At 61.6% G+C, this 25,736-nt stretch overlaps 2 protein-coding genes and 1 non-coding gene across 6 annotated transcripts in view; 1 reads left to right on the forward strand and 2 right to left on the reverse strand.

The window, feature by feature from the left end:
- Positions 1-944: 944 nt before the first annotated feature.
- LOC117640313 (zinc finger protein 239-like) lies at positions 945-3,590 on the reverse strand. Its single transcript, XM_034376726.1, has 2 exons — positions 3,425-3,590; positions 945-3,290 (listed from the first exon to the last, which is right to left on the reverse strand). The coding sequence occupies exon 2, from the start codon at positions 3,176-3,178 to the stop codon at positions 2,111-2,113; it is 1,068 nt and encodes a 355-aa protein (XP_034232617.1). The 5' UTR covers positions 3,179-3,290; positions 3,425-3,590; the 3' UTR covers positions 945-2,110.
- A 921-nt stretch (positions 3,591-4,511) lies between these two features.
- Positions 4,512-25,736, forward strand: part of LOC117640001 (protein pellino) — a 29,213-nt gene continuing 7,988 nt past the window's right edge. Inside the window, exon 1 of one of the 4 annotated variants that reach the window (XM_034376144.1) lies at positions 4,512-5,062. In XM_034376144.1, coding sequence (XP_034232035.1) covers positions 4,959-5,062 — 104 coding nt within the window. In that variant the 5' untranslated portion in view covers positions 4,512-4,958. Of the gene's footprint in view, positions 5,063-14,830; positions 15,345-25,736 lie in introns of those variants that run through there. The other 3 variants (XM_034376143.1, XM_034376145.1, XM_034376147.1) reach the window with 3 other exon arrangements.
- Trnai-aau lies at positions 5,751-5,824 on the reverse strand. The gene has a single exon. It is a non-coding gene; the product is annotated as a tRNA-Ile (tRNA).

The following is a 25,736-nucleotide window of genomic DNA, read 5'->3' on the forward strand; positions in this document are numbered from 1 at the left end:
GATTCTGACTTTTATTTTGTCAGCTGGCAAATGTGGTTTTGTGTGAAGTTCCTCAATGAAAAGTGTCTTACATACATATGGGTCAATGGGGACCTATTATTTGAATTACCAACCAGAAGTGCATTTTCTTGACAATAGACTTCTCATGTACCTAATCTTTCTTTCTCCTAAAGATTTTTGTGTGGTATCTTTGCTCCCATTGTAAACCAGGATTAAAACCGAAAGCAACTTTAGAGAGGTGTATTGCCCTTGAAATTTAGGCACCTCTGCTTTTCAGGCTGAGGCATAATGGAGGTGTCTTATTTTATTTTCTACTCTACTAGATTGTAATAGATTTTATTTTGTGAGAACACCAAGAAAATGGGAATTTTTTTGGAGTTTTTAGAAAGAAAAATAATAGCTTTCGAATTGTACTTTTTGGAGTATATAACACCAACCCCGTCCTTTTCTTTATTCCTTATCTCCAATTTGTTAGGGTCCATATCTGTAGCTAGTGATTTGAATTTACTGAATTGTCTTGCTGTGTGCATTGTGTTTTGCTAAACAGCCTGGTCTGTTTAAAACCACTGTTAGAAACAAAAATCTTGCTAGGGATCAATGGACTTGGTAGTCTTTCTTAGGTGTATTTATTGTGTGTGTAAGGGTGCTTCTTGCACACTTCTGCCTAACATATACACCATGCTCTTTTTTAGTATTTTATTTTTGGAGAAGTACCTTGTGAAAAAAGATGCATGAATTAATTTATTCTAACTTTTGTTCCTTATTTTTGAAATTTGTATCTTTTGTTGTCTTTTGTTTTGTTTTGTATAAAAAGAAAATAGTTTAATGAATTGCAACAAAAAAATCAACCAACCGAGCAAAACCAGTGCTTTCTTTCTCCCACCTTTGCATGTCATTATTTCATATGAATTTCTTACACAAATTTTCAGAAAAACCAACACAAATTTCGTCAAAGATAATCTGCCTTTATTGTCAAGCCACATAAATCAATAGCAAGTGACAAATGAAACAAATTATAGTAATAAGAAGTCACTTAGTATCACAAAGAAAATATGTTAAACAAGAGATAATACACCCCAAAGATCAAAGAAGCCAAATATAAAGAATCTTAAACAGATGCTTGTCTGGCGTTTTGAGATATGGTATGATTGATAAACTTCATGATCAGGTACAGAGGATATGACAGGAAGGACAAGCAATGAGGTACCCTAATTTTTTTTACAAGCGCTCCTTTGAGTCCTAGGTACTCAGCATTCTCCCTCAATTTCCTGAACTGATTCAGCGTGTTGACCACAGACATATAGGGTATCACAATATCACAGTCTCTGATAAAAATAACATGATTGGGTGATGAATCATTAGATAAGTATTCGGAATGCAGCATTTGAATGAGTGTTAACACTGAGTTCATCCACTTAATGATGAAGCGATTGAAAATTGAAACATCACATGAAGTGAGAGAAGAAGATATGAATTCAACAAAGACTAGAACATAAAAGCATAAATGTACATAAAAATATATACCAAGTTGCTTCATTAAAATTATTGTCCAGCGGTACTGACAGCTGTAGCATGGGTTAAACCATCTATAAGGCACAAAAATTGTGCATGATTCCTGGACATGCTTGCTACAAAACATGAGTGCTTTGTTTGCAGTACTCACCCATCCTATACAATAGCACATAAGCAAAAGCTTATAAATAATCTATCTTATATCAAATGGCTGACTTTCATTATTGTCATAATCATTCTATCGTTTACTTAGAATTATACTTTATAGTGACTGAAGACACAACAAAAAAAATGATGTAGGTGGGAACAACTTATCCCCCAGAAAACTCAACTTCATCATCACAGGTATGAAAAGCACATGTAAATAATGAGGAAAACAACTTTAAAAGTTGTTGAAAGCTAACAACACTATTCATTATAAATGTTTGACTTGCTTAGTGACCTTGCATAGTCACACCTTAGCTCAGTTATCATCATAATCATTATTCCGTACCTACAAAAAATTGTAGCATCAAAGCCCAAGAGCTTACAAAATCAACATTTCCACAATCTGAAAAGATATCAATGTGACAGCCCATAGAACATGGGCTTAATATGGTCACAAACCTCTATTCTCTGTTCTTTCTGAATGAGCTCGAATGATGTGACGTTTCAAATCAGCATTCCTTGTAAAGCGTTGGTCACAACTGGAGCAGAAATAAGGCTTTAATCCACTATGGGTTGTGATATGAGTTTTCAAATGAGTCTTTTGAGTGAAGCTTAGTCCGCAGGTGTCACATTGAAATGGCTTTTCACCAAGGTGAATTCGGATATGCTGCTGAAGATTACTTTTCTTGGAAAATCTTTGACCACAGTCAAGACAGACCAGCGGTTTTTCCCCTGAATGAATTCGTAAGTGTTTATGAAAATTGTCACTGGCAGAGAAACTTTTGTTACACATATTGCAGAAGTATGGTTTTTCGCCAGTATGGATACGCATATGTTTGTGCATATCGCCTGCTGTAAGAAATGACTTGCCACAGTTCTTACATGGAAAAGCCTTTCCAACTTGATGGGACTTCTCATGTTTACAGAGGTCGCTTTTCAATACATAGCTCTTGTCGCATTCAGAGCATTTATGACGTTTTCCAGAATGTACTTTCTTATGTTTTACTAAATCAGGCTGCCAAATGTAACATTTATCACACTTATCACATTTGTATTTAGTCTTCTTTTCCTTTTCAAAAGTACCATCAGAGTCGAGAGCTCCTTTCGCTGAGGGACCACCAAGCCCTTCATTGTGACTATCACTCAAGAAAGGAAGTGTTTGGTTTGAATCGGTACAGTTGAAGTCCGTCAAAGCTACTGAACAATCACTGGGAACAACTTGAGCAGATGTGTTAGAGTCATCATCATGGAATCCTGCATCTATAGGCGGAGCAGTTCTCCAAAGCTCATTCACAATAGAATCTATTTCCTCGACGGCTGCCTTGACATCTTGAGACAGCATGTGGCAAGTGGGGATGCCCAAGGAGGCCGGCAAGCCCGGACCTGCATCCCCCTGGACAGCTTGAAGGCTCGGGGACCGCGGCACCCAGTCGCCATCGTCCCACAAGTCTGGCCACGGCGCCTGTGCCTGCTCCTGTGGCACCCAGGGGAACTCCGGGGAACTGCACCAGCCATCCATCCTCCTGCCTGGAGCCGAAGCCGAGAGTGGATCCCAGTCATGGAGGACGAATCATGCCTACAGCCCCGGGGCGGCCAGAGACACTCCGGTCAGGCCGCGACGCCGGAAAGCACTGTGAACACACAAAGCACCTCACAAACCTGCCAATCTGCCACCCTTCTTGTAGGTTACAGTGCAGGACCCCAGCCTCCTATCCTTTGCATGGCGACGGCAGGCTAGGCTGACTCCAGCAGAGTCACAACTTGCCTTCGGATGGGAAGAACGTCCGAGTTCGGGCACAGGAGGGGAAGCACGAGATCTTAACGTGAAAATCGGGAATGGTATTGTTTTCCAACTTCCAACCCTCCGGTGCCCGAAGTGCGAAGCGCCACCGAAGCTGTCTGCTGCGTCTTCTGCTTCGCTTTGTCACGTGACCCACCCCCGGCAAGATGGATCCCACCCCTCCAACTTCCCTCCCCTCCCCCCACCGCCACCCTCCCCACTCTCCCCCCACCTGTTCGGCGAAGAGCGAAGCCGTTTTGCCGAGAGGAAATGAATAATCGAGGCATTCCAAGAGCCTAGCCGCCGAGACAGCAAGGAACAGCAGGTGCTCAAACCGCCAAGTCCAACGAAATTCGTTTAGGCCTCTAGGGGTAGGGGGAGCCACCCGCACGCAACCGGCCCCGGCTCCAGGCTCCTGTCCAGGAGGTGCTGCTCTCTACCGACCCCTTGAGGTGACAGCCTGACGGCGTGGTTGCCTACCCGCTCTTCGGCAGGGGCTTGGCCGGGGGCCGAGGCCGCTGCCGCCGATCGTGTGCGTGCCGCGTGCCGATCGCGGATCTTCGCCGGCGCCGGCCAGCGCATCCTTTCCCTGAAGCGGCCCCAGCCCAGCAGGCTGATTCCGAACATCGCTGTCTCTCTCGCACCCGTAGCGCGCCTCATCTGCGTGCGAGAGAGACGGCGTGACGGAACGAGGTTGAGTCACTTGTTGAGGCAGGCCAGGCAGGCCGCGACACGCTTGGGCTCGTGACCCGACCCGACACGACAAGCGTTCTCAGAGTCAATCATGGCTAGCAGGCACCACGGCCGCGGCGCTGGCCCTTTCCCAGGGCGAGCCGCGACTGACGCGACCGCCAGGAGGCCGACAAAGCAGCGTGGCGGCCTGCCGTTGGACGTGGACGTGCAGGTCTCAACTTGCAGGCCCGGCCCGCGCGCGACCGGGACGCCGCGCCCGCCCCGCCCCGCGCCACCCGCGCCCTTCCGCTCCGCCGACGCCGACCGCCCCGGACTACGCCACTGCCACGCCGCCACTACCACCACGATCCTCCACCCCGCCGGGTCGTCGGTCCGGGTCGGTCGTTCTTCTCCAAGACGATCCTGACGTCGGCGGACTCGACTCTGATCGGCACGCGTGTGCTGCGAGGGCTCACGGCTCGCACGTGTCCTCCGGAGTCCAGTCGGTCTGACGTCAGCCTGCGTCAGCCTCGCCGGCAACGGCTGGAAGGACTTGGAGCCTCTCTCCGGACCCCTCCCTGGACAGCGGCCGCGGCAGGACATCCTAAGGACCTCTTCCTGGCCCGCCCTCGTCACCTGGGCGAGCCCCGGCCACGCCCATCACCGGCCATCGCCTGGACCGCAGACCGAGGACCGAGTTTGCGTTCGTCGCGGGGTGTCACTTCCGGCCCGGATCGACCAGGCCCCGTTTCGTTCCGTTCCGTTTCCGGGCCAAGGCACGAAGGCAGGGCGTCCAGGACCTCGTCCAGGACCTCGTCCAGGACCTCCGCCAGAACCTCCCGGAGGAATGCCAGCGGCCCCGAGGCGGCCCCGGCTCGCTGCAGCAGCGATTGAGGCATCCGCCGCACCCTACCTGGTACCAGCGCAGTATGCAACCAGCGCAGCCATCGGGTAAGTGCATTCGTTCATTTATTGGGGACGCCGCGAGCTCTTGATCCAGCCGCGGAATTCGCCCACAAGGCGTATAATCTGGGTGCGATACGGAGGACTACACTAAGAAACGCGCTGTCATTGTTGGATGTTAGATCCTCGGGACGTCAGGACGTGACTGTGGCGTATACGGTCCCTCAAGCGTCGCAACCGATCGCAACACCCCTGTGACACTCGAGGCACACCTCTTCAGGATAGATCCAGGACTTTACTCCTCTTACACGCGGTCGGACACTCAAAGGAACAGTCGGAACAGTATAGGAATTCCCTGGATTATGGGGGGGGGGAGAGCTTACCACCCGTGACGAATGACTGATGCAGGTGGTTAGGCAATTCGATGTAGTTTCAGCCTGTAAGTAGGCAACAAGCAGACTTTCCCGCAAGCCTCGCTTACGCCACGGTTCCTGAGAATTTTATACGTATGGAGGTGTTTTTGGTGAAACTCAGTCACCTAATGGTTGTGTTGTGTATACGGACGACGAGCCAGGCTTGTCATGCTTCTCAGTACAGTGAGACTTAGTCATCTTGCCCGTACGCGAGCGACGTGCAAACCGGCACGTTTTCGTGGCGTTCTGCGTTGGGCAACCTACGCGCAACCACGATTCGAATGGTTAAATAAATCCCGTGGGATACACATCGAAAAAAAGAGTGGCCCATGGGGGGATCGAACCCACGACCTTCGCGTTATTAGCACGACGCTCTAACCAACTGAGCTAATGGGCCAGTTGGTAGAAGAGCTCACACCTCTCCATCTGCTCCGCCTCGCATCGACCGGTGACGTCTCGTAGTGGGGGCAATGCGAGTGGAGGGGACTCGGCAGCTGTTCGGGTCCGCTTCGGGCGTGCTTCGGGTCTCGCGCGTGTGCAGCGTCCGGGAGGCGCCACGGCGGTCCTTTCGAACGCCTCGGGAGACGCGGAGGAGGTGGAGGTGGTGGAATGCAGCTGCAGCAGCTGGGTTCACAACGCGCCCTCGCGGGTCCTTCCGTCCTCCTCCCTTCCAGGAACGATTCCCGTTTTCCTCTTGAATCGTTGCCGCCGGCTGCGCTTGCTGTGTCGCTGGTGAGCTATGCTTGTTGAGATCAGCCGTGCGAAGCGCGAAGCGAAAGGGGGCTGAGCTGTGCCGCTAGCGAAGGGGTGGTGAAATATCGGAAATCCCGTCGGACACAACACCAGCGCTGTCCCACCCCAGGCCCGGCAGCTCGACTGCTGACAGTGCTTCGTCGCTCCGTCTCTCTCCCTCCCCTACGCGACGCCCCATATGACGCCCATGAGTGAGAGAGAGACAGAACGACGCGCTACGGAATCGAGCTGTAGTTCCCCGGCAACGTTATCGCCGTGTTTGTGCCGCCTTCCCAGGGGAGGGAAGTCCCGGCCAGGCGCGCCAGGCGGTTTGTTTTGGCGGTACAGTCGCGCTGTCTCCCGCACACACCTATACGTGACGCGACGACGCGACGAAAGCACTGTTCTGGCCGTCGCCGCCTCCACCCTGGACACGTACTCCTTGGACTTGGGCCGATAATTGGATTAGAGTCCGTGTCGTGGTCGGGGCGGTCGCGGTGCCAGGAGAGCGAGAAGGGCGCTCGGCCTGTCTCCCTCGCACTCTCTCGGAACGCCCCGGGAGTGCGAGAGAGACAGAGGAGGGCTGGGGAAGGGGGAAGGGTGCCTGGCCGGCAACCAGGCCCCGACCTACTGGACGCCCTCCGCGGCCTGCTCGCTGTGCGCCCTGGCACCGCCCTGGCGCACAGTGGGCCAGAAGACCGGTGGAGCGGCCAAAACTCTAGACGCGATTTGAGCTCCAGAGTCGCTAAGCAGGACTCGTGTGACCCCACCAATGGATTGCTCTCCGAACGAGGAATCCATTGGTGGGGTCACAGGTTCGATTCGAGTCCCATTTAGCGACTCTGGAGCTCAAAATGCGTCTAGAGTTTTGGTCGCCTCCACCGGTCTTCTGGCCCACTGTGTGGCGGCGCGGCTCGCCTTGAACACACCCGCGTCCCGCTGTCGGTACCCGAGTACCAGACCGGGATCGCGGTATTAACGGACCACCATTTCCTTTCACCGGTGCGTTTACGCGCCGGCCCCCAAGTGCCTGGTTAGGCCGCAGCTAGGCCGCAGCTAGGCCGGATGGAACTGGACACCTCCCCGACTGCGTCACCCGGGGTGTCACCTTCCACGGCGGGGCACGCACACACACGCAGACACGCACCGCGGCGCGGGCCCCTTTAGTAGTGGGCGCCCCCCAGGTGTCGTCCCGTCATCCGCAGCCCCTTCGGCTGTTTCTCCTGTTGGTCGCTCTTTCCCTCTCGCGCCAGAACGGAACGCCCGAGAGAGACTCAGAGCGACGACGGCAGCAGAGCTGGGATGCCTGCTGCGTGGCTATGCGCCGCCCCCGCGCTGACCACGCGGCAGTGTGTCAGCTTCGGCAGCAGAGCTGGGATCGGCCTGCTGCGTGGCTGCGCCGCCCCCGCGCTGACCACGCGGCAGTGTGTCAGCTTCGGCAGCAGAGCTGGGATCGGCCTGCTGCGTGGCTGTGGCTGCGCCGCCCCCGCGCTGACCACGCGGCAGTGTGTCAGCTTCGGCAGCAGAGCTGGGATCGGCCTGCTGCGTGGCTGCGCCGCCCCCGCGCTGACCACGCGGCAGTGTGTCAGCTTCGGCAGCAGAGCTGGGATCGGCCTGCTGCGTGGCTGTGGCTGCGCCGCCCCCGCGCTGACCACGCGGCAGTGTGTCAGCTTCGGCAGCAGAGCTGGGATCGGCCTGCTGCGTGGCTGCGCCGCCCCCGCGCTGACCACGCGGCAGTGTGTCAGCTTCGGCAGCAGAGCTGGGATCGGCCTGCTGCGTGGCTGTGGCTGCGCCGCCCCCGCGCTGACCACGCGGCAGTGTGTCAGCTTCGGCAGCAGAGCTGGGATCGGCCTGCTGCGTGGCTGCGCCGCCCCCGCGCTGACCACGCGGCAGTGTGTCAGCTTCGGCAGCAGAGCTGGGATCGGCCTGCTGCGTGGCTGTGGCTGCGCCGCCCCCGCGCTGACCACGCGGCAGTGTGTCAGCTTCGGCAGCAGAGCTGGGATCGGCCTGCTGCGTGGCTGCGCCGCCCCCGCGCTGACCACGCGGCAGTGTGTCAGCTTCGGCAGCAGAGCTGGGATCGGCCTGCTGCGTGGCTGCGCCGCCCCCGCGCTGACCACGCGGCAGTGTGTCAGCTTCGGCAGCAGAGCTGGGATCGGCCTGCTGCGTGGCTGTGGCTGCGCCGCCCCCGCGCTGACCACGCGGCAGTGTGTCAGCTTCGGCAGCAGAGCTGGGATCGGCCTGCTGCGTGGCTGTGGCTGCGCCGCCCCCGCGCTGACCACGCGGCAGTGTGTCAGCTTCGGCAGCAGAGCTGGGATCGGCCTGCTGCGTGGCTGCGCCGCCCCCGCGCTGACCACGCGGCAGTGTGTCAGCTTCGGCAGCAGAGCTGGGATCGGCCTGCTGCGTGGCTGCGCCGCCCCCGCGCTGACCACGCGGCAGTGTGTCAGCTTCGGCAGCAGAGCTGGGATCGGCCTGCTGCGTGGCTGCGCCGCCCCCGCGCTGACCACGCGGCAGTGTGTCAGCTTCGGCAGCAGAGCTGGGATCGGCCTGCTGCGTGGCTGCGCCGCCCCCGCGCTGACCACGCGGCAGTGTGTCAGCTTCGGCAGCAGAGCTGGGATCGGCCTGCTGCGTGGCTGCGCCGCCCCCGCGCTGACCACGCGGCAGTGTGTCAGCTTCGGCAGCAGAGCTGGGATCGGCCTGCTGCGTGGCTGCGCCGCCCCCGCGCTGACCACGCGGCAGTGTGTCAGCTTCGGCAGCAGAGCTGGGATCGGCCTGCTGCGTGGCTGCGCCGCCCCCGCGCTGACCACGCGGCAGTGTGTCAACTTCGGCAGCCGCCCGAGAAACGGTCTTCACGTTCTTCACGTGTTGCTGCACGCGGAACCGTGTCGCGTCTATGGTGCGGAGTGCGGGGGCGCATGGGTTGGGGGCCGAAAAGAATGCACACAGACAGCTGCAGGTCGATTACGCTCACTTTCGCAACTGTGCCTTGTCTAGCGACGTCTAGCGCACGTGGTGTCTCGTGTCTCTGCCGCACTCTTCGGAGAAGAATGTGCGGTTCCGTTTCGGTGTAGCGCAGTCCTAGCGCCACCCACTGCACCGCCAGCACCGCCTGCACACAGTGGGTCAGAAGACCGGTGGAGGCGGCCAAAACTCTAGACGCGTTTTGAGCTCCAGGGTCGCTAAATGGGACTCGAACAGAACGTGTGACCCCACCAATGGATTCTCTTCGAACGAGGAATCCATTGGTGGGGTCACACGCTCGGTTCTAGTCCCATTTAGTGACTCTGGAGCTCAAGCTTGATCAAAACGCGTTTAGAGTTTTGGCCGCCTCCGCCGCTCTTCTGGCCCACTGTGCAGCACCGCCTGCACCGCCACAAGCTGCACCGCGCGCGCACTGCAGCCGTGCGCCGCGTGGTCAAGTAGTGGGGGTTGCTGTCGCCCTGCAAAATAATGGTCCGGACTGCTTCCTGTGGCCGAGCCAGCCAGAACGCCAGAACGGCCAGAACTGACATGCCTGCATTCTGACTCTGCAGTCCTTTCCAGGCCTGGCGACGGGACGGGGCGACCCTTTATTTTATTCCGTGCTTCCACCGCCATCTTCCTTTGCCATCCGCCACCCCGCTCCTCCGCGCCATCCTCCGCGTTGTGCGAGTCGCGTGTCGGCGACTGCAACCGCTGCGATATACTGCGCGGATTCGGTCTGGTCTTGTCTCTCTCGCACTCGTTGGGCGCCAAGAGGGGGCGCGAGAGAGACAGAGCGACGAGGCGCTGTGCGGAATCAGTGTGGAGGGTGGCGGCGGCGGCACAGTGCCCGGCACCCCCTGCGTGAGGCACACTGTGGCACCCCTACACCGCGGAGGGGCGACGACGACGACCCGCACGCTTGTTGTGGCTGCGGAGCGCGGAGCGTGCTAGCTGGCGGGGGTCGCCGCGAGACGAGACGAGTCTGGACCTGCAGCCCGGCGTAGCGGCGCGTAGCGGGGTGGCGGGGCGGGCCGGGGTCAGCAGAATGCAGCGGCCGGAGCCGCGGAGCCGCCCTCCAGTCCTTCCAGTCCCTCCAGCTGCCGCCCGAGCTGCCCGCCGCTCTGTCTCTCTCGCACTCGGAGCGTCCCGCAAGGAGCGAGAAAGAGACAGAGCGACGCTATGCCTGCCATGCCTGCCATGCCTGCCATGCCTGCCATGCCTGCCATGCCTGCCATGCCTGCCATGCCTGCCATGCCTGCCATGCCTGCCATGCCTGCCATGCCTGCCATGCCTGCCATGCCTGCCATGCCTGCCATGCCTGCCATGCCTGCCATGCCTGCCATGCCTGCCATGCCTGCCATGCCTGCCATGCCTGCCATGCCTGCCATGCCTGCCATGCCTGCCATGCCTGCCATGCCTGCCATGCCTGCCATGCCTGCCATGCCTGCCATGCCTGCCATGCCTGCCATGCCTGCCATGCCTGCCATGCCTGCCATGCCTGCCATGCCTGCCATGCCTGCCATGCCTGCCATGCCTGCCATGCCTGCCATGCCTGCCATGCCTGCCATGCCTGCCATGCCTGCCATGCCTGCCATGCCTGCCATGCCTGCCATGCCTGCCATGCCTGCCATGCCTCCAGCAGCGCGGCCGGGGCGTGGCACGGCGTGGCGCTCCGGAGAGTGATTCACCCCAAATTCCACGTGTCCTCCGGTGGTCCCAGCCGTGCCGTGCCGTGCCGTGCCGCGCATCCTGTGTGGGTGTGCGGCGAGGACGCGCTCCTCAAACATGCTCTACCGGTGAAAAGGCGGGCGTGGCGTGGCGGCGTGTCACACACACAGTCACACGAGGGCGGGCAGGGTTCCGTCGAGTCGTCCCCTTCCGCCTGCGCTGGGCGACGACGTCGTCTCCGCTCCCTGTCGAGACGTGTCCTCCACCGGGTTCGGCGGCGCCCCCTGCCACCGGCCACCCGGCCACCCCCGGCCGCTTTCCCGGAACGATTGCACCACCTTGCACCACCAGGACCAGGCCGACGAGAGCGTTGCCCTGACCGCAGACCTGGCCGGGGCATGGGTCGGGGTGACCGGGACGCCAGAGCGGCGGCGCCCGCGGCCGCGGCCACCTGCCGGGCGCGAGATTTGAATAACAGAGCGCCATTTCCTGCGGCCAGTGGCGGCCAGCGGCCAGCCCTCTCTCTCGCACTCATGGGACGCACCGTGAGGGTGCGAGCTGGACACCCTGCGCTCGGACGCAGCCTGAGCGGCGCGTGCGCGGGTAGGCAACGATTCGCGGCTCGGAAGGGCAGGCGAGGGGCAGGCGAGGGGCAGGCGAGGGGCAGGCGAGGGGCAGGCGAGGGGCAGGCGAGGGGCAGGCGAGGGGCAGGCGAGGGGCAGGCGAGGGGCAGGCGAGGGGAAGAAAAGGGGGCGCTAAGTGGTTGCCTACCCCGCGGCCGGTTCGCGCAATGCTCGCCGTCACGCACACCGCGTCACGCCGCCGTCACGCCGCGCGGTGAAGTCGGTCTTGTCATGCTGCGCGCTGCGCGTCTTGCATTAGCACGGTGTGTCCGAGTGTCGATGGCGACGCGAAGGCGCCGTAAGAGGCCCGCGACGATAGCACGGAGTCAATGCACGCACGGCCAGAGGGCGGCGGTGGCGGCGACATCGCGTCCTGTGAATAATGCCCCTTCCTGCCGAAGAGTTCGTCGTATCGTTGCTCTGTCTCTGTCGCGTCCGCGGGGCGCCGCGCAGGGGTGCGAGAGAGGTAGACGAAACTGCTGCGCCCGCTGCGCCATAAGTCTGTTTTGACGACGGCGGCCGCCGCTACGCCGCTGCGCCGCGGGCAGCGCGCTGTGCCCACGGCTGTGCCCCACACCGTATCGGCATGGCCAGGCATTGGCAGTCACGGTTGGCTCGCCTCGCCTGGAAATAAACAGTTTACGTCTTTACATGCCGGTTATTACAGGCGCCAGTGCTCTCGTCGCTCTGTCTCTCTCGCACTCGCGCGGAGCGCCCCCGGGGTGCGAGAGAGACAGAACGACGTGAGGACTGTCCGGAAGCAGCCCCCACAGCCTTCTGAGGCAGCCAGAGGCGCCAGAGGCACCGACCTCCGAATCGAAGGCGGCCGAATCAGCGCGGCGCCCTTCCCGTCAAACATCCAGGGGCGTAAAAACATGCCGGGGGGGGGGGCTGTTGACGCCCCTGCAGTCGGGCACATTGTGTGCCTAGCCCCTTGCGTGCACGCAACTTGTCCTACAATCGTCCTCTCCTTTCAAATGGCGCAATGACGCCTCCCCCGTCGAATGGGGCTTCCCCGCGAAACACGCGGACAAAAGGTCAGCAAGTGGTCCAATTTGACAGTAAAATGGTGTTAGAACGTTCCTCTTTTTGTCGGGACCGCGCGTCTGGCGACAGTCGCGTTGACGTTTTGATGCACATCAAAATGATGCCGCATTGGAGAGTTTTTCGCGTGCTCACTACACTGTGTTTCTGTTCGCCACCGATAAGCACGTGTGGCACGAGAGTCCTGGCTTTCCTGCCGCGAAGCACGCGAACGCCGCGGACGGCGACGGCCTTGTCGCTTGTCGCGCTCTTGAACGAAAAACAGCTTCCTGGCAATGGCAGAGCGCGGAAGGCGGGGACGGCGTGTGAAAACACGGAGACAAAATGCGACGCAGCATAACGGTACACGCAGACGAATTGTCTCCGAACCGCCGCCGCCCCTCCTCCCGACCCCGAAAATTGCGCGACTGTACAGAGCTGCCTGCGGGCCCGGGCTTGCACAGAGAGACGCGCGCCTGCGGGTAGGCAACCCGTCCGCCAGGATGAACGAACGCCCGTCGCCCGCTCACCTTTCGATCTTTGGGTTTGTTTGTTGTGCTGCAGCCGACACAAAAGGTGAACTTGTTTTGTGACGTTTGGCCGTTATCGAGCGTGAGGAAGGGGCGGGGGAGGGGGAGTCCTCTTGACGCGACGCGCCGCGACAAAGCCTTCTTATCTAATCGTTATTCGCAAGCACCGCGACGACGACGGGCACGACGGGCGCCGCGCCGCCTGGAAGCTGAGACAGCCGGCATAAGCGCTTCATCGCTCTGTCTCTCTCGCACGCAGCCGAACGCCCCTCGAGTGCGAGAGAGACAGAGCGACGATGGGCCAAACATTGCCCGAAATAAGTGGAGCGCATTGGATTTCTCGCTGCCGAATCGAGCGTGCGACGTGCGTCACCGGAGCGTGCCGCGCGACAACGATCTGGACAACGATCGTCCTGTGGCCGCGCCGCCCCTTCGTGTTTACAGGGTTACAGTGTCCACGCGGCGCTGCTGCACTGAAAGCCGAAAGCTGAAAGCAGGCCGACGTTGTTCCCACGGGCGCTGTGCCCAATTCGGCCGTGTTTATAAGGCGAGATAGTGCAGTGTCCCGGGGGCGGCCAGCCACGCCACTGCCGCCAGCAGCGAGATTCCGTCGCGACCTTCGAACCCGTGTCGTCGCCTCGCCACCGCGGAACACAGCGCCACGGCGTACTGTATTTGCATTTGCCTCGCGCTGTCTCTCTCGCACCCCCGTGGGTCGCCCCGTGCGGGCGAGAGAGACAAAGAGGCGACGAAAGCGCCGCCGTGCGGAAGCAACCCAAATCTCCAGGCGAATTAGTCGCAGTTGCTGCGGAGTTTTTCCGCGCGCGCCCCGCGACGGACATAAACTTGCAGACTGATGCCGAGCCGTCTCTCTCGCACTCATGGGGCGTGGCGAGGAGGAAGCGCGAGAGACAGAGACAGCGAAACCGTGCGGAATCGCTGTGCGCGCTCTGCCTGGCTCTGTCTGCAGACGGACTCAAGTCCATCGCCGTGCCCGTGGCGGGCGGTGCACAGTGGGCCAGAAGACCGGTGGAGGTGGCCAAAACTCTAGACGCGTTTTCAGCTCCAGGGTCGCTAAACAGGGCACGAACCGAACGTGTGACACCACCAATGGATTCATCGTTCGGAGAGCAATCCATTGGTGGGGTCACACGTTCGGTTCGAGTCCCATTTAGCGACTCTGGAGCTCAAAACGCGTCCGGGATTTTGGCCGCCTCCGCCGCCGGTCTTCTGGCCCACTGTGCGGCGGCGGCCCTTTGGCGGCTCCAGCTCAATGCGCCGCCGGTGGGTTTCTGCAACTCTGCAACAAGAAGTGCGTCCCGTCCGTGTTCTTCCCTCCTCCCCGCCCCGGCGGCCACTCCATGGGCCACTCCATGGGCCACTCGGCCGCGCTCTTGGCGTCCCTCTAGGCGGCGCGGCCCGCAGCAGCCGAGCTGGCTCTGACTGGCTGGCCGGCGCGGCGGCGCGGAGGCCCCAGGCCTGCACTTAGGCCCTGCCCGCCTTCGGCTGCGCGCTGCGCCGGCTGCCTCCATGAGAATAGGGGCCTAAGTGCAGGCTGCAAGGATGTCATTAGGGGCGCTGCCCCGCGCTGCCCCCTCCCCCCACTGCGAGCACTGCGCGCACTGCGTGTTGTGGAAAGCGGTCTCCATGGCGACGCCGGGGTGCGCGTGCGAGTGGAGGCGGGACCCTCTCTCTCGCTCTCACGGCGCGGTGCGTGCGCGCGAGAGACGGAGAGAGGGTGGCGCTTCCGGAGGCGGCCCGCGGGGCTGGCTTGGTGTGAGGCCAGCGGGAGGCGCGGCTCGCCACGGCGCGGCGCGTAGTACGCCGCGCGTCCGCCGCGGCCGCGGCGCCCCAGTCGCGCTGGTGCCAGTGTTCGATCGAGACGGGCTGTGGGGCGGGCTGGTTGCGGGCTTGTTCCTTGTTTCGCCCTGGCCGTGTGGACGGGTCGCGACGCCAGTGCAGCCCGTTTGCTTTCGATTCGCGTTCGTGTGTTTGTTTTTGGCCTGCAGCAGCCTGCAGCTCGCGCAGTGCAGTCCCAGTGAAGTGCAGTGCGACGTGAAGGCCGTGGAGTGCCTGGCGCAGGTGCGAGTGCCCGAGAGCAGACGCACAGTGCAGCCAGAGTGCCTTGTTTACATGACGACGACGTGCAGTCACTGGCCCGTCTGCGTCGTCTCCGACACGGCGGCGCCACGACGATGAAGCTGTGCAGGATAAGGGCCAGGCCCTCCGTCAAGCCCTCCGCGAGGGCCCCGTAAGGGCCCCCAGAGGGCCAGGGCAGCCCAGGGCCCCCGGAGGGGTCGCCAGCGGGGGATACTGAGGGCCACACTAGCCCAGCATCCACAGTGGATAAGACAGCAAGCCCCAGCGCCATGGTCATACGGTAAGCGAGAGCGAGATAGAGGGACCTTTGCCTTTCTGCCTCTAGCCTGTCCGTCCGTCTGTGTTTTGGTCGGGGCCGCTTGCACTGGCTTGCACTCACTGGACGGGGCACTCGGTACTCGTGTCCCCGCCGCCCACCCTCACCACCCCGCGCCTGTGTCCGCCTGCCAGGCTGCAAGCGGTACCACTTTGTGCTGCGTGCACTGCAGCCTGCAGCTGCGAGGCGAGCGCCCCAGCCTGGTGCCTGGTGCCCCAGCCTGCAGCTTGCAGTGCAGCCGACGAGCCGACGGCCGACGGAGACCCATGCCGTGCCTTCTGGCTGGCTGCTGGGTCACGGCGGGGACGGGGAGGGTGGTGGTGGTGGTGGTGCAGGCCGTAAAGGCAAGGCGAGCCTAACCTCAAAGTGCTGACCAGACTAGTTAGCACTAAGCGCGACGTCTCGGCACGGCACCGTGCTGCCCTGCTGGACTGCGTGTGGGAGGCTCGCCTTCGTCTTGGTGCCGGACGGTGCCCTGCCTCGCCCTGCCCCACGACGAGGAGGAGCGGAAAAATAAATACTTGTAAATGGGGTGGCCTCTGCTCAGCTGGTCCTGGGAGGGTGTTGTCTGGGGACAAAGGGATGGTGTTTTCTTGTCTGCCAGCTGTTGTTCCAGTTGGGGCATGAGGTTTGGTTCTAGTGTGCGTCACATCCTCTCAAGTAGTTGTGCTGCCCAAGGTACAGTTGGAGCGGTCTGTGCAATGTTTTTCTGCTGTGGAGTCAGTGCACTGACCTCTTGTATTGAATGCACTTAAGCTACTCTCTTGAGGCGTAAGTACTTCTTCTGCACTACAAATTTTTGCTGTCTTGCTCAATGTACACGAGCCTCTATTGCTATTATCTAAGATAGAAACATCAAAGTACAGTGGTCATTTATCAGACAAAGGACCTCTGCGGCAATCACACAGATGTTTAAGAGCGACATGCAAGGTGTGGATCTATCACATTAAAGGGGAACGGGGTGCCTATGGAGAGACGGATAAAGATTCACCTTGAATTAGGCCAGTCAACTCTTTATCTCGAGACAAGCCAGGAAGAAAGATTAGTGTACGCTTCTACTAGCCTTGGACGTTCATACTTCCTCTTTGTGTCAACCACGCAATCAGTGTCAAAGCAAGGACATTTGCCTGTCTGTAAAAAATTGTCCTTATATGATAAGATGAAATCTGACCCATTGTCCTGGATGTAACTCACTTTGATTGGAACTCTAAGGAACTGTGGCAGTGGTGCATGATTCGTGTAGAAACTTTCCGCTGTTAAACCACAAACGCCTAATGTGTCTGGTAAAGCAATAAAGGATAGGGGGCGGCGCGCGCTGCACGTTTTAAAGTTCCAGGTCGCGTTATCTTGCGTGGCGTGGCGTGGCGTGGCGTGGCGTGGCGGCGTAAGCGGAGCACCGGCGTGGCGCAGCGGATCCCCGCGGCCTTAATCTCCGTTGAGGTCACGAACCCGCGGCGGAGGTGGGGGAAGGGGGGGGGGGGAGGGAGAGAGGGAGGGGGAAGGAGAGAGAGGAGAAGGCAGTCCAGTCCGTGTGTGAGGATTGTCACCCTTTGCTCAGGATTCGACCTTTGAGAGAGAGATGAACCCGGAGGGCTTACCGTGACAGCGGCGGCGGTCCTGTGGGACGGAAGAACTCGAACCGCCGCGAGGGGAAGGGGTTGGGAGAGGGGAGGGAAGGGAAGGGGAAGGTTACTGTGACCGAAATATGTCACTGACTGGGGACGTCTAGGGACGTCTAACGCGACAAAGTTAACAAATGTTACTTATACGAAACCATCGCTTTCACGGCAGATAGTACCCGTTGGCGGGGTGATGGGGCTTGTGGAATCAGCCCCCAGCGCCAGCGGCCAGCGGCATTTGGAGGGTTACTATTGATTGACGCGACTGGCGTGCTCCCGATCTTATCGCTGGACACGTGGACACCCAGCTCGCATTGTCTCTCTCGCACCTTCGGAGCTCTGGAGTCCCGGAAAGAAGACCTCGACTGAAACTCTTGACGGTACGCGGTACCAATCGATTCCTCGCCCGAAGGCCGATACGTTGGAGTGGAACAACTATCATGCGGTTGATTGGCGTTCTATTTAGAGAGCTCCAAACGTGGCCGTCCAGGAGCGTGCCCTGTGTCCTTCCAACCTGGCCGCCCGGCCCCACCGGCCAGTCCCCACAGTGGCGCGGAGACAAAGAGGCTCTCTGGGCCCCGATCGTGTTTACCACGGCGATTATTTTGGGATGCGGGCCTCGCTACTACCACGGCACGGCAGGGCAGGGCACGGCGCTATACGTGCGGTGCAAATTGGCAAGGCGTATCGCGCGGCGGGGCGCCGCGGGGCGCGTGCCAGCGACACGGCACGGCACGCACGCCCGCCATTCGTAACCGTGGTTCGACAGGCTGCGGATTTAGGACCGCGCGGAAAGCCCCCGCACCCACAGTGGGCCAGAAGACCGGCGGAGGCGACCAAAATCCCGGACGCGTTTTGAGCTCCAGAGTCGCTTAATGGGACTCGAACCGAACGTGTGACCCTACCAATGGATTGCTCTCCGAACGAGGAATCCATTGGTGGGGTCACACGTTCGGTTCGTGCCCTGTTTAGCGACTCTGGAGCTCAAAACGCGTCTAGAGTTTTGGCCGCCTCCACCGGTCTTCTGGCCCACTGTGCGGCGCTGCCCGGGCTGTGGACGCACAATGAATGACTCGGCGCTGGCGCGCTGGCGTCGCTGCGATTGACGGCGGGCTGCTGCCTGGCTGGACTGCCTGGCTGGTTGCTGCCGCTCGTTGCTGGCCGGCCAAAGGAAATCGCGAATCATTAGATTGGTCGGGCCGTTTGGCCGCCGCCTTTCACTGGACCGGAAACGGAACGGCGCAAGGCGCTGCTGGCTGCCAACTGATTCCGCCAGCTCTGGCTCGGGCAAGGGTGCAAGAGGCGACAAAGGCCTTCAAATTTTCAAATTTTTCAGAATTGCTGGTTTGTTAGGGGAAAGTGCTCGTCACGCACCACTCGGGTGTTCCCTCATAATGGAAGTGAATGCTGTGGATTACGCACGTACGTGCGCGCGGAGCAGGTAAGGTCGCCTCTGCGATGGGCACGGGGAGGTGCGGAGGGCTGTGCCTCGGCTGTGCCGGTGTGGCAGGGTGGCTTACATGATGAATGTGGCGTGGCGGCGTGGCGGGGCTGGCGGGGCCGGGGAGCAGGGCTGGTGCGGGAAACTGGCCCAGAAACAGGCCGAATGAAAATAGACGCTGGCCGTGTCCGTCTCTGTCGCACCATCACTTCGGAAATTGGTTTGAAACGCGTCACGGGGCGTGAGGCGGCAGGCAGCGCGAGGCGCGGTGTGAGGCGTGCGTGGGCCGCCTGGGCCGCGGGGGTTGATGTGATGGGTATCGGCCTGGGGGCTCATTTCGAACGGCGCACAGTGGGCCAGAAGACCGGCGCAGGCGGACAAAATTCTAGACGCGTTTTGAGCTCCAGAGTCGCTAAATGGGACTCGAACCGAACGTGTGACCCCACCAATGGATTGCTCTCCGAACGAGGAATCCATTGGTGGGGTCACACGGTCGGTTCGAGTCCGATTTAGCGACTCTGGAGCTCAAAACGCGTCTAGAGTTTTGGCCGCCTCGCCGGTCCTCTGGCCCACTGTGTGTGTGGGCGGGGGGCCGGTTGACCCACCGACTCGCGAATCGCGCGTCATAGAAACTACCACTGCGGGCTTTTCGTTGGTGCAATGTGACATTGGCGCCGACCTGAGCGCCACCAGTGGTGTGTAAATTTTTGAGAGGCGACGGCACGAAAACGGCGTGTCTGGCGGGGACGTGCCAGTGACGGGGCAACACCCAATCTGTGCCCCCCGAACGGCCGAAAGGACGCCGCGCCGTGTCCGTGTGTGTACACTGGTACACATGCATCGCAAGTGGTTGTTGTTGCCGCGTCTCGCCGCCCCGCCGGCTTCGCTGCGTATGAGTTGATCAAAACACGGCGGGGTCGACGGCTGCGGGACGCTGCCCGCCTCGCCCTCTCTCTCTCTCCCTCTGCGGCGCACTCGGCACTCGGCGGATGGCGTCGAAGTCTCGCAGAAGGTGTGGCAACGACCCGACCATGACCTTCCCCACGAAGGCCGCGCGGTGCGGACGCGGTGCGGACGCACTGGACGCACAGTGGGCCCGAAGACCGGTGGAGGCGGCCAAAACTCTCGACGCGTTTTGAGCTCCAGAGTCGCTAAATGGGACTCGAACCGAACGTCTGACCCCACCTATGGATTCCTCGTTCGGAGAGCAATCCATTGGTGGGGTCACACGTTCGATTCGAGTCCCATTTAGCGACTCTGGAGCTCAAAACGCGTCGAAGAGTTTTGGCCGCCTCCACCGGCTTCTGGCCCACTGTGGGACGGGGGCCTTTGCGGCCAGCGGACCGATTCCGAGCTCTGTTTTCGTCGATCGGCCTGTCTGTCTCTGTTCGGAATCGGCCGCAGCGCACCACCACCGCAGCGCCCCGCTCGTCTCGGACGCGCGGTTTGTTTTGCTCGCGGGGAGCCTTTATTTTGCTGGCCGTGTAGAGCGTGCAGTGTAAGTTGGCCAAGCCCAGCGCCCAGCCGCGGGGAGTAGAGGTCGTGGGGCTGGGCTGCTTTGCCTGCCTGCTTGCTTGCTTGCGCTCGGCGGTGCACACGCTACCCGCCCCGCCCCTCCCCGCCCCGCTGGTTATCGCCTCGAGTGAACCTGTTTGATCTCAGCTGAGCGAAGTGCGGCGTGCCCAGAGCGGCCCAGGTCGGCCCCATCGATTCACCGGCCGCTCGCTGGGCCCCGCCATCAAGGGCCCAAGCGACCAACCGCTCGATACGAGACGAATGCGGCACCGGGGCCCGGTTACACCTTGGTCACCTCTTTGTGACACGCGGAAGGGTTTGGCGGTTTGACGGTGTCCCGACGCGACGCTGGATCGTCTCGGGTTCGGCATCCCCGTTCGGGGGTCGTTCCCCCTGGCCGACCCGCGGCCCCGCGGCTGGAGCATTGAAAGGCGGCTGTTGTTGGCGTGGCCGCGTCCGCGCGTCCGCGGCCACGCCACTGCAGGTACTGTCCTCTCCCTCCAGTCTCCGCAGCGTACAGTCACAATGCGCGCTTGTTTTGCAGACGTGCCTCGCAATAACGCGACAGCGTGTCCCCCACTTTTTGTTTGGTCCAGAAAAATGGACACTGTTTTGTTTTTGTAGTTTTTCGCGGATTTTTTTTTTCTTGTGTCGGTACTGTCGGCGCGGTGGTTTGATGGAGGGAGACTGCTCCCTGTTGCGGAGTGGTGCGCACCGGTGCCGCGGCCGGGCCGGCTGTTTTTTGGCCGGCCGTGCCCGAGACCGTGGTGACCCACAACCATGGCCGTGGCGGCGTGGCGCCGTGGCTGTGGGCCTAGGCCGGCTGGCCCGGTCGGCTGACGCGTCCGGCTGGAGAGGCTGGAGGCGTCCTAGGCGGTGACGGGGATGGTGGTGGGGAGGGGCGGACTAGAACCGGCGGCAAGCGGCGCAGGTGTGGTGTCTGGCCGTCATCAAGGCGACGACGCGGGGCCGGTGGGCGGGCTCCGGGCGCACCGGGCGCCTTGCTGGACTGGAGGTTTGAAGGTCTGGAGGACTGGAGGACTGGAGGGCTGGAGGGCTGGAGGACTGGAGGACTGGAGGTCTGGAGGTCTGGAGGTCTGGAGGTCTGGTGGTCTGGAGGACTGGAGGTCCGCACCTGAGCCGTCCTCTCGACTCGAAGCTGTCAGTCTCGGGACAACGCAACTCGATCAATCAGGGCGAGTCGCTCATCGTGATTCTCGCCTTTCGCGGAACGTAGAGCATTGCGTTTGTAGACAGATGAGCCCTCCGTGGAGAAGGCTGGCGTGTACGGCTGGAGCGGTCCGGGCGCTGCGGCCTGGCGGCCCATGACGTCACCATCGGGCATGGGAACCAATGGGAACGCGGCGTCAAAGCGCGGCGTCAAAGCGCGGCCCTGCATGGCGCCGTTCGAGTCGGACGCGAAGCCCTCCGCGAAACCCCGCGCCTCTGGAGCGGCCTGGAATGGAGGGCTGGGGGCCCTGCTGGGGGCCCTGCTGGGGGCGCGTTTCCGTTTTCTGTCATTTCTTTGTTTTTGGCCGCGTTTTTTCTTTTGCCTTGTTTATCCTGGCGTGTCGCGGTGGCGCAACGCGGGCGGGGCGGGGCGGGGCGGGGCGGGGCGGGCTGCAGTTAGCCCATCCTCGCTCGCGCTTCGCGCCGGGCGCGCCGGCTTTTGCAGGTGCGTGCGGGCTGCGCCGTGCCGGGCTGGCTGAGCGGGCTGGCACGGCTGCTCCGTTTCCGGGAAGTTATGGGGCTTTCCTCCGGTCCAGTGACTCGGCCGACTCGGCCCTGCACGGCCTTGCCAGGCCAGCCAGGCTAGCCAGGCCTTGCCCGATCGCCGCGCGCGCCGCGCACAGTGGGCCAGAAGACCGGTGGAGGCGGCCAAAACTCTAGACGTGTTTTGAGCTCCAGAGTCGCTAAACAGGACTCGGACCGAACGTGTGACCCCACCAATGGATTCTTCGTTTGGAGAGCAATCCATTGGTGGGGTCACACGTTGGATTCGAGTCCCATTCAGCGACTCTGGAGCTCAAAGCGCGTCTAGAGTTTTGGGCGCCTCCTCCGGTCGTCTGGCCCACTGTGCCGCGCCCCAGCCCTGGACAAAGGGCCCCAGCGGCCGCAAATGAAAAACTGCGCGTCGCCGTCGGCAAGGCGCAAGGGTAGGCAACCCGGCCGGAGTGGTGCGCGGCGGGTCGGCCTGCCTCCACGGCGCTCCGTCGCGCTGTCTCTGTCGCACTGCTGCAGCTTTGGGTGCGAGGGAGACGGAGCGGTCGGCCTGCAGGCGCGGGGCGCGGCGCGACGACGGCGACCTGGTTTTTGTGTTCGGCTGATGGGGTGGGGCGCGAGTTTGACGCGCCAGCACTGCGCCGCGAGCGTGGCTAGCGTGATGCGGAGCAATATGTACGCGGCGATGGCGCGGGGGCGGCTGGAGGCGGGGAGGGGGAAGGGGGTGCATTTAAGGCAGGGAAGCCCTTCGGGCCGTCGGGCTTTCGGGTGGTGAAGGTGATTAATGCTGACAACTTAGCCGCCACAGGGATGCGCTCCCCGCGGTGGGGATTTCCCCGCCCCCTCTCCTCGCCAGCGCTGCAGTGCCCCGCCTAGTCCTCGCGCGCGTCGCCACGGTTTGTTTGGCCGAAGGACGGCGGGCACGGCGTTCTGTCCCGAATCTCACGAGGTGGCCGACGGCCCGCCGACGGCGACCGCGGCACTGCGGCGACGTCTTGTCTAGTGTATTGTATTGTTCGCGATGGGAGCGGCTCTGGTGCTTTGGCGCTTCGCGGCACGCCGCGTCCTTGATCGCGCCAATACGGCGATGACGAGACGCTCCCGTCTCTGTCGCACACCTGTACCTCCATGGCGGGGACGCGGCGAGTGCGAGAGCGACGGCGGCGACGTGCGCACTCGGCCGGCAGGCCCATAACGCCGGCACGTACTTTTTGGCACGCGCGCCGCACAGTGGGCCAGAAGACCGGTGGAGGCGGCCAAAACACTAGACGCGTTTTGAGCTCCAGAGTCGCTAAACAGGCCTCGAACCGAGCGTGTGACCCCACCAATGGATTGCTCTCCGAACGAGGAATCCATTGGTGGGGTCACACGTTCGATTCGAGTCCCATTGAGCGACTCTGGAGCTCAAAACGCGTCTAGAGTTTTGGCCGCCTCCACCGGTCTCCTGGCCCACTGTACGCCGCGCGCCGCCTTTCGCGTGTGCGGCTCGATGCCGGACAGTGGTTTCGCCGCTGTGTCTCTCTCGCGCCCCCGCGGGGCGCCCCGTGAGTGCGAGAGAGACAGAGCGACGCGGCCACGCCCAGCGTCGAGGCGTGCGCACGTGTCGGTCCGCACGAGGCGCGGGCCGGGGCGGGGCGGGGCGCACCGAGGCACACCTACTGGATGATTCCGCGCCGTTCCGCGCACAGTCTTCTCTCTGTCTCTCTCGCACCCGCGCGGGCCGCCCGTGAGTGCGAGCGAGACGGGGCGACGAGAGCGCGGCGCGGCATCAGCCTCCCGGGTCGTACGCCATTCGCGTCGCGCGTCGCGTGCGTAATTAAATTTGAGGTGGGATTGTGCGCCGCGCGCCGCGCTGAATATTGTGTTCCCCGGCGTGTATTTTTATTATTTTCGTTGCCGTCGGCCGTTGCCGTTGGGTCGGGGCTTTTCTGCGGGGACTTTTCTTTCCCAAGACTCGACTCCCACGGCTTGGCGCGCTTGGCGCCGCGCGGGGCGTACTACTGAGTACTATCACCGTATGGCGGCGTGGCGGCTCGTCGCTGGAGTCTCCGCCGCGCCGCGACACTTGTTGGCGGTTTCGGGACATGGCCCGGCCCCGGCATGGCGTGACAACCGGCGCGCCCTGGCCGCCGCAGGATGTCGCCTGGCGCCCATAGCGCTGCGCTGCTGAAATTGCGGACAAAAAAAAAACTGCCAAAAAAAGTTGAAGTAATTTTTTTTTTGGCGTCATCTGCGCCGCGGTCGGTGCATGCATGTCCGCGTGCTGGCTGGCCAAGTTGGCCGATAAAGCCGAGGGGGCTTTGTGCTGCAAACTGCAGCAGCACTGCAGCAGCAGCGCGTGGTCCTCCCCCGTCCACCCCGCGGCGTCGCGGCGTCCACCACACGCCCCCTCCCCTCCCCTCCCCTCCCCCGCGGTGAAGTAACTGGACGAAATAAAATCTCTCCTCGTCCTTCCTCTCGCCGGCGCGGCCAGCACGGCCATTCCTCGGCGGTGATGTGCGCGCGAAAGTGGAAATAATGGCTGCCGGGCGGGGCGGGGCGGGGCGGGGCGGGGTCTGCCCCGCGGCGCGCCGTTTCATTTCACTATCATGTCGAGCATTGAGGAGGCGGCCTCGCCTTCCTCCTCGCCGGCCGCTCTTATCGCGGTGCAGCGGCGCCCGTTTGGTGTTTTTCCTCGGCACGCACTGCACTGCAGGCTGCGGTCTGTCTCTGTCGCACGCACGGAGCGTCCCGCGGGGGTGCCAGAGGGACGGAGGCGGACTGCAGCGCGACGTCGCACAGTGGGCCAGAAGACCGGTGGAGGCGGCCAAAAGTCTCGACGCGTTTTGAGCTCCAGAGTCGCTAAATGGGACTCGAACCGAATGTGTGACCCCACCAATGGATTCCTCGTTCGGAGAGCAATCCATTGGTGGGGTCACACGTTCGGTTCGAGTCCTGTTTAGCGACTCTGGAGCTCAAAACGCGTCTGGAGTTTAGGCCGCCTCCTCCGGTCTTCTGGCCCACGGTGCGTCGCGGCGTCGCCCATTCATCTAATTGGCGGACCGCTCCTCTGCCTGGACGGCGATTCCGCACCCCCGCGGCTCGCCGCGCACGAGAGGGACAGACACAGCGACCCTGGCCGGCCAGCCGGTGGCTTTGTTCGATAGCGGCGGCCCGCCGTTGTCGTCGCCTCGCGCCTCGCGCCTCGCGCCTCGCGCCTCGCGCCTCGCGCCTCGCGCCTCGCCCGCGGGATATCAGGATGGTATCGCCATGCCGCCTCGCTGTGTAAATTTGTGGTGTGGGCTGGTGCAGGCTGCGCCGCACCTGTTGTGGCTGCCGGCTCTGTCTCTCTCGCACTCACGAGTCCGCTGCAGCCTGCAGCTCTTGACACTGGCCGCCTCCGCCAGCTGCGCAGCTGCGCCGCCACCGGCACAGGTGCGCTGCGCGGTGCACTGCGCCATTGCGCCGCCTGGCCTGGGCCTGCAGACTGACTCCGAGAGTCGTTTTCGTCGCTCTGTCTCTCTCGCACCCCTACGGGACGCTCCATGAGTGCGAGAGAGACGGTGCGACGAGAACGACTCTCAGTGTGCCGGCCGTGGCGTACCGTACCGCGTGCTTCGCGCGGGGGCTTTCGTCGCCGTGCCTCTCTCGCAGTCCCGCGGCGTCCCGTCCCGCGGGGGGCGCGAGCGAGAGAGACGAAGCACCGTTCCGCGGCCCCTTCCCGCCTCGCCTCCCCCGCCGGGCTGCGACTGCGACTCCCTGCAGGGTGGCCGTCGCTCTGTCTCTCTCGCACCTGGACAGGACGTCCTGTGAGTGCGAGAGAGATGGATAGATGGACTTGGCGCGTGCTGACTCCCTGCAGCGGGACGCGGCGTGGCGTCCTTTTGGGGGCCTCGCCCGGCCTCGCCTCGGCACAGCTGAGCAGTGAGAAGGCCCAGCAGGGCGTTATCGTGGTGCGGTACGCGGCGCTACGCCCGCCCCGGTGGCTAGCCACGCTGGCAACAGCGCCGAGCTACGCCCCTGGCCGCGTAGCGTAGCCACGCCGTAGCCACGCCGTAGCAGGCGTAGCCAGCCCCGAGG

The sequence above is a fragment of the Thrips palmi genome, unplaced genomic scaffold (assembly GCF_012932325.1).
Source record: "Thrips palmi isolate BJ-2018 unplaced genomic scaffold, TpBJ-2018v1 HiC_scaffold_12, whole genome shotgun sequence".
NCBI classification, from domain to species: domain Eukaryota; kingdom Metazoa; phylum Arthropoda; class Insecta; order Thysanoptera; family Thripidae; genus Thrips; species Thrips palmi.